The 10,898-nt window shown below is 37.0% G+C and overlaps 1 protein-coding gene across 1 annotated transcript; it reads left to right on the forward strand.

The window, feature by feature from the left end:
* Positions 1-428: 428 nt before the first annotated feature.
* On the forward strand, positions 429-2,057 carry LOC147336060 (up-regulator of cell proliferation-like). Its single transcript, XM_086286134.1, has one exon. The coding sequence runs from the start codon at positions 429-431 to the stop codon at positions 2,055-2,057; it is 1,629 nt and encodes a 542-aa protein (XP_086142260.1).
* The last annotated feature ends 8,841 nt before the right edge of the window (positions 2,058-10,898 follow it).

The raw sequence follows: 10,898 nt of genomic DNA on the forward strand, positions 1-10,898 counted from the left end.
AAACCAATCCCAGTGTAGCTGACTTGGTTGTTTTTCCAGAAATAACAACCATCTTTTTATCCACAGAGACACAGCTGGCGAGGTTACTGGAAGATCTGGGCTTGGAGCAGTACTACAGAAAAAAGATATCGCTCAGAAAAATACTTGAGATTGATGAGAAGACTCTTATTGATGAACCCGGGAATCAGAAATCAGACCTTCCTTGATATTTTCTAAGGAAACTCTTGATGGTTAATGTGATAGCAAGGAATGTGACATATACCTCAGTTTGTCATTCATGCAGTGACAATACATCAGGGAATGCAAAGTTATTCTTTGAAAATCTATTTAACAGTACAAACACAGATGACAAGGTGAACCCTCCTGACATAATCACTGCTCTCTTTCTGTGTTCTGATGGTTTTCTGCAGCAGGAAATCGCATTCAAAATGTCCATGTGTCAGTTCTCTGTTCCTCTGCTGCTTCCAAATTGTGACACCAATCAGTGCACACTCATGCTGTGGGCCATGAGAGACATTGTTAAAAAGTACAGACCTCAGTCTCTGTCAGAGTCCAAGGGCTTCATTGAAGACAGAATCGTTCTCTCTGAACTTCCAATGATCTCTTTTGTCAGACTGGGTGAGTGCTCCTCGTCCAAGTCAGAGATTCTCAATAAACTTCTGAGCAATTCTCAGCACTACCATGACACCTATGTTCACCGCAACATGGAGTGTGGTGACAGTCCAAGAAGAATATCCAATGGACTGACTGAAATTACTTGGTATCTTCCTTGTGGAAAAGCAAACATTGATACTTTCAGTCAACCAGTGGCTGTAGCCAACCTTTGTGGAGACATTGCAAGCTTTCAAACACAATACTCCTTTCTGTGTCAGAGATCTGCAGCAGTTTTTGTGTTCTTTGACCATTTAGGCTCTGAATCTGAATTCAGTCTACTTACCAACCAACAGCACAAGGCACAGATCTTCTTAGTGGGTAACTATGAGAGCAAGCACAACAGTACAGATGCTTTGGAAAACCTAGTGCTGACGTTGGGCTTGACCAAAACCAACATCATTATTAAGACAAAACAAAGAAATGATGTAGACTTTGTGAAAAGTCTGAGGGAAACAGTCAGAGATGTAGTTAGGAACTCAAAGATGAAGATGACAATAGAGCAGATGGCAGACATTGCCCACGAACTGGGAATCCTGGTTGATGAAGACTCTCCAGAGTGTCAGACTGCAAAGACAAATGCAGAAGCCATCACTGCTGAAATTCAAGACATCCATAAATACAAAGAAGATCAGCTTCAACGACAAGGTGAAATATGGAAAGAACTGACCTGCTTAGAGAAAGAAGAATGTCGACTTCAACATATCAGGTCTGAAAATATAGAAGATTACAAAAGCGAACTTCAGAAAAGGAAAAAAGAACTACGAAAAAAACAAAACTTTTATGACATGTCAACAGTTATGACATGTTTCATTAATGCAATATCAAGCCCAGGAACAGAGAGGTTTTATTTCCTGAAATGGATGCGAACGAACCTGGACAACATGTCTCGTGTAAGACTGTCTGAACTTCGGGAGAAATATAAAGAAAAATGTAAGAACTCTGAGAACAAAGAGGAGATCAAAGAAATTGACAGACAAATTTCCAACAGCTCACTGGGGACTGAACACTTGTTCCGTGAAATGGGTCAGATCTATGAAGCTTCACTGTCCCTTTCACAAACAAATCCAGCACATCAACAGCTGCAGCATCTGCCCAAACTGTGTGCAGAGTTGTTGCTTGATGGATTTCCTCTTGAGCTTGTAGATGGAGATGCATCCAACATCCCTCTAAGATGGTTGAGTGATGTTCTCTCTCAGCTCAGTGACTTGGTGTCTCCAAACAGAAAGATCCTGGTAGTCACAGTTCTTGGAGTTCAGGGCACAGGAAAGTCCACTCTCCTTAACACCATGTTTGGAGTGCAGTTTGCAGTCAGCAGTGGTCGATGTACTCGAGGTGCCTTTATGTCGCTCATCAAAATCAATGAAGACATGAAAAAAGTCCTAAACTGGGCGATAAATAAATGAGAGAGAAAAGCCGATCAGCTGATCATTGATCAGTTTCATGATTGAAGTAGCAACAGGAGAGGGAGGGGAGAGAATGAGAGAAGAAGAGGCAGCTGTGCAGCGTAACGACAGAATAACTCCAGCTTTGTGTCTTTTTCCATTCTAGCTAAAGTTCGGGACAAACTGCGTCTCTTCTCAGCTCAATACGAAACGTGTAATATTTTCTCTGAATGAGGGACCATTCCATTTTTTTAAGGAGCCGTTGGCAACTCTACTAACTAACCTTATGAATAAAATAAAGTTCACTATCAGTAACATCATAGAACCCACCCACCTAAAAACTCCATCAAGCTGGCTAGAACGCAGTACGAGTTATTGCAACTGACGGCAAAAAGTCAGCACAACGAAAATAAACTCCACCTAAACTTAGTTTATATCTTACCCAGATAGACTGCAGGTCATAACTTCTTACCTGAAGTTCAGTTCACCTGACACTCGGACTGGTGGCTGCCTCGGGGCTCTCCTCCTGCCTCCCCTTCCCTCATCCACCTGCTGGCCTCTGTGGAAGCCCCGCCATAGCCACCACCAAACAACTGAGTTATTTTTACACATCGACCTGCATCTGGCCAATCCACCACCTCTCATTGTTCATGCCATTACAAAAAAAAAAAAAAAAAATAAGTCACCGGGCATATGCCCGGTATGCCCGATGGCCAGTCCAGCTATGTTAACCTGCAACCAAATCTGCAGCTCCATACAGCAATGTTACGACTTAGATTATATCTTATAACTCATAACTCTTATGTTAGCTGCCCTCAGTAGCATACTGTCTGAAATATTCGACGGCTGCAATAATTCTTTAAGTGTTATTTTTTCCTTCGGATTCTAATTTCACCCAAGTTTACTAAACTCAACAAACTTAATATTACTTACCGGGACATTTATTCTGTCCTCATTTTCTTTCACCGAAAAATTGTTTCCTGCAGTGCCGTCTTTCGTGCTTGGCTCTCCTGCTAACGTGATGCACATAGCGCAGAAGCCGATGCTGCATTCACTTACACTCGGATATCTGAGCTTCACCGTGAAAACATAATCGGACATTTGATATTTGATTGAATTTTATTGTTTTACCTTTGGGGTGGCACCTGGGGTGGTCAGTCTGGTTGGGGGGGTGGCCTGTGCCCCCCCAGGCCACCCCGCTGGACACGCCATTGCAGAGACGGAGCGCCCCCAGAGCCTCACGCCCATCCCGGACCCACCCAGGGGCAGCCAGGCTACCAGGTCAGTAACCCACGTCCGTCAGCACAGACCCTCCCCTAGCCCCGCTGCACGCAGCCACGAGGTATCCGTCACCTGAGAGCCAACAGAGCCCCTAATTGGACATGACCGCTACCCCGGGTTGAGCCCCCAAGAAAGATGCCTCCGGGGAACCCCCCGACGCCCTAAGCCTGTCCCTACCCCCACACCAATCACAACAGTGAAGGCGGGACCAAACTATGACCCCCCACCCCCACTAGGTGATGGAGCTGATCAAAGGAGCCCAGAGCAATTGATCTGATGTGGTGGCAGAGGCTGTATCAAGACTAATGTAATCTAATAGATAATTTCTATATTGGTTAGAATTCAGATTATTTTTATTTTTCCAGTTCATAAGGACTGTTTTCTTGGCTATGCATAGGGCAGTGAAAACCATATGGGCTATATTCTGGCCGAATACGCAAAAACTGATCACTGACATATGCTCTTCCCTTGTGATCAGTGACCAGTGTTTTCGCTGCAGTGATACAAACTATGAATGGCACCCTTACAAGAGATACAAGGAAATTTACCCAGACTGGAAAATCCCTCCAGATGAGAGCTTTAAGGCATCAGACTACTGGAAATATGTGATGGCGAAGTACAACAGAGACTTTGCCAAACAGTATAATACAGAAGCTGCTGATATTCGGTGTTGTTTCACAAAAGAGGATGTAAAAAAAAGACTCAAAGAGTCTTTTAGCGTCCAATGAGACTACTAGAATTTCAGCTAATTTTCTTCTGGTGTAAAGAAAATACAAATATAATATATAAAAAAAATTAATTATAGTTTACAATAAGGAAAGAAAACAACTACAGTTTGTGTTCACCTTCACCTGAGTCTGTATTTAACACATTTATTAAAAAAAAATCTAGGTATATCATGTTTATTAAAAGATTCTTTGTGTTTTTCTTCTAATTAAGTAAATGTCACGTAATAACCTTTATTCATTGCTTTCATTTATGATCAAATATGATCAAATATTTACATTTATGTTTTTAATTCTCATTAATAAAACAATAAACAAATCGAAAGAAGCAAAAACTTACAGCAGCAGCAGCAACATTCACATCACTGCTCCTCCTACCCCCTGCTAGAACCAGGCTGACCACCGGCCAAGATCAATGAACATTTACTCCTCTTATTTCTTTAGAAAGATAAAAGCCAAAGGAAGACACAGAGACTGTGAGAAACCACCCAGAACACCCATCGGCCAGCTATCGGGATAGCTAACATCCCACTGACGGTTTCACAGAGCAGACTGGCTCCAGCTCAACATTTCCTCTTAAACAGAAAACATGCAGAGGTTTGTATTGTATTGTATTGTATCTTTATTTGTTTCAGACATATAAAACAAAAAACAATATATACACACTACATATATTTTCATTTACAGATACGAATATATATGTAGATATACACACACACACACGTATGTGTTCAGATAAACAAAAAATATATAATGAAATAAAACAAAATCGTCTGACATAATGTAACAATGTTTGGTCTGAAAAGGAGTAGGAAGAAGTATGAACATACTTATTAATTCCTACCCCTGCTCAACATCTTATTGATCCCACATAATTCACCTAATTCCCATCATCACATACTCCACACGATACACGAGGAGAACCTATATAAACTTGGCTACCGTGACTGATATAATTTGGATATAATTTGATATTTTTATACATACAATGGGTGATCATCTTTATCGGTATCATATTCTTCCAAAATCAGTTTTCGAAGTATTTTCATGAACTTACTAATTCCTGAGCATTGCTGTAGATCTATAGTAAAACTATTCCACAGTTTTACCCCATAAATAGTGACACAAAAGGTTTTAACCTTTGACCGTGCTTTAAGAATCCTTAGATTCAATTTCCCCCTCAATTCATAGTCTCCTTCTCTGTCATAGAACATCCTCTGTATATTTCCTGGTAACATATTGTATCTGGCCTTGTACATAATTTTTGCAGTTTTATATTTTATAAGATCCATAAACTTCAGTATTTTTAATTTCAAAAACATGATGTTAGTATGGTCTCTAAATCCTGCTTTATTAATCATCCTGATTGCTTTTTTTTGAATTTTACATATTGGTTGAAGTGCAGTTTTATATGTGTTTCCCCAAATTTCCACACAGTATTCCAAATATGGCAATATAAGTGAACAATAAAGTACCCGGAGTGATTTGGAAGGCAAAAAATATTTAACTTTACTTAGTACGGAGATGCTTCTTGACAGTTTGGCTTGTATATGCTTTATGTGAGGTTTCCAGCAGATTTTGTTATCTATTATCACACCCAGAAATTTTGTATCCGAAACTTGCTCTATTTCAACATTGTTTACTAATAATTTTGCTCCTGCATCTTTTTTACAATTTCCGAATAACATAAATGTAGTTTTTTCCAAATTTAATGATAGCTTATTTCTATCAAACCATGTTTTCAGTTTAATCATTTCTTGTGTGACAATTTCCAAAAGCTGATGTAAGTTCTCTCCAGCACAAAAAATATTTGTATCATCTGCAAATAGAATAAACTGTAGTATATCTGATGTTCTGCATATATCATTGATATAGAGGATAAACAGCTTTGGTCCCAATACTGACCCCTGCGGAACTCCACAAACAATGTCCATACACTCTGATTGATATTCCCCAATTTTCACAAATTGCTGCCTGTCTCTCAAATAACTCTTTACCCATTCTAACACCACTCCTCTAATGCCGTAGTACTCCAGTTTATCAAGTAATATGTCATGATTAATTGTGTCAAAAGCTTTTTTTAGGTCAATGAATACACTAACTATACATTGTCTTTTATCTATATTGTTGGTGATATTTTCGATCAGTTCCATTAATGCCAATGATGTTGATCTATTTGATCTGAAACCATACTGACTATCCGTTATTATTTTGTGTTTATCTATAAATTTGTCAAGTCTATTACTAAAGACTTTTTCCAGTATTTTTGAAAATTGAGAAAGTAGAGAGACAGGCCTATAATTTGTGAATTGGTGTCTGTCACCATTTTTAAACAGTGGTGTTACTTTAGCTGTTTTCATTTGTTTTGGGAATGCACCAGTTTGTAAGGACAAATTGCAAATGTGTGTTAAGGGTTTGGAAATGCCCTCTATCACTCTCTTAACGATTTCCATATCAATGTCGTCAGAGTCTGTAGAGTTTTTTGTTTGTGATTTCCCAACAATATCAATGATTTCCATTTCTTCCACCACCGTTAAGAACATTGAATGAGGATTGCGGTCAATGAGTCTAGTTTCTTTCTCTACAGAATCTGTTATATCAGGAATTGTTTCAGCCAAGTCTGGCCCAACACTTACAAAGAATTTATTGAACTCATTTACCACATCTCTCATATTAGTAATATTTCTATCATTATTTGCGAAATACGAAGGATAGTCTGCCTGCCCCGAGCCCTTTTTGATGATGGTATTTAATGTTTTCCAGATCCCTTTAATATTATTTTTATTCATAATCAGTAATTTTTCATAGTATTCCTTTTTACATGACCTTAAAATACTCGTTAATTTATTTTTATATTTCTTGTATTTATTTTCAGCTTCTGTGCTTCTGTTCATTATAAATTCTCTGTATAAGGTATTTTTCTTCTTACATGCATTTTGCAATCCTTTTGTAATCCATGGGCACTCTGCATATTTTTGTTTTTTACTATATTTCTTTACTGGGCAATGACTATTATATAACAGTTTAAATTTTCCTAAAAAAATCTCATAAGCTTTATCAATATTTGGAACTCTGTTGAACTGTATTGCACAATCAAGTCCTTAATAGAAAGCATAATGCAGTTTTGATGGACTCAACAGCAGCGGGGTCAGCAACGGGTTGGATTAAATGCATCATATATCTGGCACTGCTTCTGTTGACACATGACCAATGTATCTCTCCCTGTCACTGCCACGATGATCTACAAAGGTGTTGAGTCTCCTGGCAATTGCCCTTCGGATTAAAGAACCACTAGTCTGGGACCAACTCTGTAATTTAAATAAACTTATAGGAAATAGTTTAGTCATATTATAGTACAGGCTGGGTAATAAATGTTTCCAAAGGGCAACATGAGAAACTACAACTGTTGTGGAGGATCGCACCATGAAGCTCTAAAAGAGATCAAAGTAATATTGAGCAGAATTGGGTTCAACTCACTGGTAAATGGACTGGTTGTAGTGTTTTTCTGTTCTACCTGAGCCTGCAGGTTTTAGATGTCACCCTGGGTCAACACACCTGAATAAAGTGATGAGTTCATTACCAGCCTCTGGAGAACTTCACGATATGTTAAGTACATAATTTAGCCATTTAAATCAGCTGTGTTGGATCAAGGACACATCTAAAACCTGCAGGACACCTGCCCTCGAGGCCTGGAGTTGTCTACCCCTGCTCTAGTGACTGTTGACATGACAGTCAAAGGTTTGGACAAACCTTTAATGGTTTTTATATATTTTTACTACTTTCTACAAAAATATATAAAGCAAGATATATGGAATTTTGTAGCAAAAAAAAACTTGATAAATAACTCTAAACACGTTTTATATTTTAAATTCTTGACAATAGCCACTCTTTGCTTTGTTGACAGCACTGAAAACCCTGGACTTTCTCTCAATAAGTTTCATGATGTAGTCACCTGAAATGGTTTTCACTTCACATGTGTACCTTGTCAGGGTTCATTTGTGAATTTTCTTGCCTCCTGGAGCTGGGACCATCAGTTGTGTTGTGTAAAAGTCAGTCTAGTACACCTGACCTCTGACTGGTAGTGTATACAGTACCATAAAACTAAACTAAACTCTTTTATCAAGTCTAAAAGCTAAATTCAGATTTATTTGAATCATATTAAACATGTTTATGCATATAATTTAACTACATCTGACCTTCAAAATGATTTGTTAAGCTGAAAAATGAAATAAGTGCAGCTTATTTGTAGAAATTTCTGCACATTCTGCTTATCCCTCCTCCAGGGTCCCAAACGTTAATTGATCTTGGACTCAAGTTATCCATGTAGAGTTTTTAAGGAACAAAAAAGGAAGTAGCTGCATCCAGTAGATTACAGGAAACCAGAAGAATCAGACTGGCATTTGCTGGAGGATTGATCATTTATTGATGTTTTGTGGATCGCTTCACTTCTTATTAAAAACTGGATGTACAAAACACCTGAATAAATATAAATCTTTTACAAAGACATGATACTGAATAACATCCTGTTTGTTGTTCTTTATATTTGCTTACTTTCAAAGAATATTAAGATAAAAAACAGGAAACCCAGTGGTGGAATGTAAATCAACGCATTTATTGTAGTCTAACTTATAATGAGGTGCTGATATAACATATATTACATTTTATTACACATTAAAACATTGTATCAGGCTCTTATATTGTTCTGTTCTTACTTTTAATTCAGTAAATCTTTTGAAAACACAATTTTTAAAAAACTCATCAGTGTTTCTGCTTTTCTTTTCTTTTCTTTTCATTCCAATTACAATTATTACACTCTTAGAAATGATAATAATAATAATAATAATAATAATAATATTTCCACTGTGGGATTTCCACCCACCAGCAGAAGTAACACTTCTCCATTCTGCTAATAAATATCACAGTACCTGGCACTTGTTTTGAAATTCTGGGGCTCATAACTTTTTGAATAATTATTGTTTTGGTTTTATTCATCGTGTCCTTTGGACCTTTAGGTTGTCAGTATTTTTTATATATTATGTTACTCTCCAGTGGCTCTTGTTATTTAGCTTATTAGTCAAGTCTTGCATTTTATGTTTTTGCCTACAAACTAGATTTGCCAGCCTGTTGGTGTGGCAAATCTAGTATATAGGGTCGGAGAACTGGTGTGACTTGTTGCCATCATGGAAGTGGCAAGCCCTGCTGCCATTGTGCCAATGATCTATAAAAGCCCCCAGAGTGCAGTTGTGGTGTGGCGCTCCTCCGTGACACACCCCCATTTTGGAATTTGGTTTAGGTTCTTGCGCCTAGTGATGGCAAACAGAGGTTTCATGAAGCTCTGAACCTCTTTGAACCACTGTGTCAAAAACTGGTTCATTAACCTTCATTAATTACACTCATGGGTGACATCTGCAGGCAACAGTGGTTAATGTACAGCCAACTGAAGCCTTGCACCTATATTGTGATGCACCTATATTATAAAATAATTGCGAGAATTACATGAATGTCCTGGCAGTCTGACTTCATGTTACACATCTTTATTGTTTTTATCTCATATTAAAAAAATCTGCCTCACTAATTCCATTTATAGAATAACTATAAAAAATAAAACACTGTGAAACATTGTTGATTGTTCATTATATACTCTAAAGGGAAGATAATTTTTACATAAGGCAATGAGGAAGTTGCAATGTGTTTATATGGAAATTGATATTGTCAGTTTAATAATCTCACATTTATTTATTTCCCACATAATATGGTATTTATTAACAGTCAGTAAAAAAGTCACCCCATGAATGATAGAGACCTTTAAGTATATTATATTTGAAAGAACACTAAGAGTAGACTTAGTGTCACAGGATTATTCCATTACTAAATGGAATAATGCTGTAAAGAATGTTATTAATGCAGTTATAATGATGCAGATTATATGGCACCAATAAAATAATTTCTGTATCTCCACACAGGGTTTTTCAAAGTTCAGTTCTGTTAGTTTCCACATGCCAGTTGTTGTGTGCTAAAAACAATGGCCACCAGGCCAAAGCAATGGTTTTGACTCGATCAGTGTTAACCCCGCCCCCTGGGTTTGATGGGTGAGGTTGATAAAAAATTTTCATGGTGAGACCTGAAGGAGTCAACTGTACCAAAATGAATTAATTAAATACACCATTAAATAATTAGTTAAATGTGTTAATAATTAATTAATTAAATGTGTCAAAAACATTTTTAATTAATTATTTCCTATTTTAATTAATTATTTCCAATTTTAATTAATTATTGCCACACTTAATTAATTATTTAATGGTGTATTTAATTAATTCATTATGGCAGTCCTGGCATTCCATACTAAAAGACTGGCTATCTGTAAAAAGTAATGGTTTTGACTTGATCACCGTTAACCCTGCACGCTGACTTTGATGGGTTAGATTGAAATAAAATCCAATTCATGAACACAGCAGCTGGGCCAGGAGTGCCAATGTGAATTAATTAAATACATCATTAAATTATTGATTAAATGTTTCAATAGTTTATTAAAATTGGAAATAAATCAATAATTAACTAGAAAGTGCATTTTCTGAAGAAACTGCAGTGTGAATGCTTGAATCTGAATGTATGCACTGAAATGAATTAATTGCTGAATTTTGAGTTAAAAATATTGAATGAGATTAAAAAAAAAAACAAAAAACGAATTTAACCTGAAAACAAAGGTGCTGAACTGCTAAAAGCTGAAGGTTACACAGAAGCAGAAGTTGGAAAAAAGCTGAAAATGTTTTAAATGTAAATTAGAAAACCCTAAGAAATGAGAAAAGAACATTTAGAGTCAGAAAACCTCTGAATGAATATTAAAAGTTCATATTCT

This window comes from Aulonocara sp. 'chitande type north' Nkhata Bay, linkage group LG3 (assembly GCF_057382095.1).
Source record: "Aulonocara sp. 'chitande type north' Nkhata Bay isolate Kocher_YH1m ecotype deep benthic linkage group LG3, A_spYH_male_GT1.1, whole genome shotgun sequence".
Lineage (NCBI taxonomy): Eukaryota > Metazoa > Chordata > Actinopteri > Cichliformes > Cichlidae > Aulonocara > Aulonocara sp. 'chitande type north' Nkhata Bay.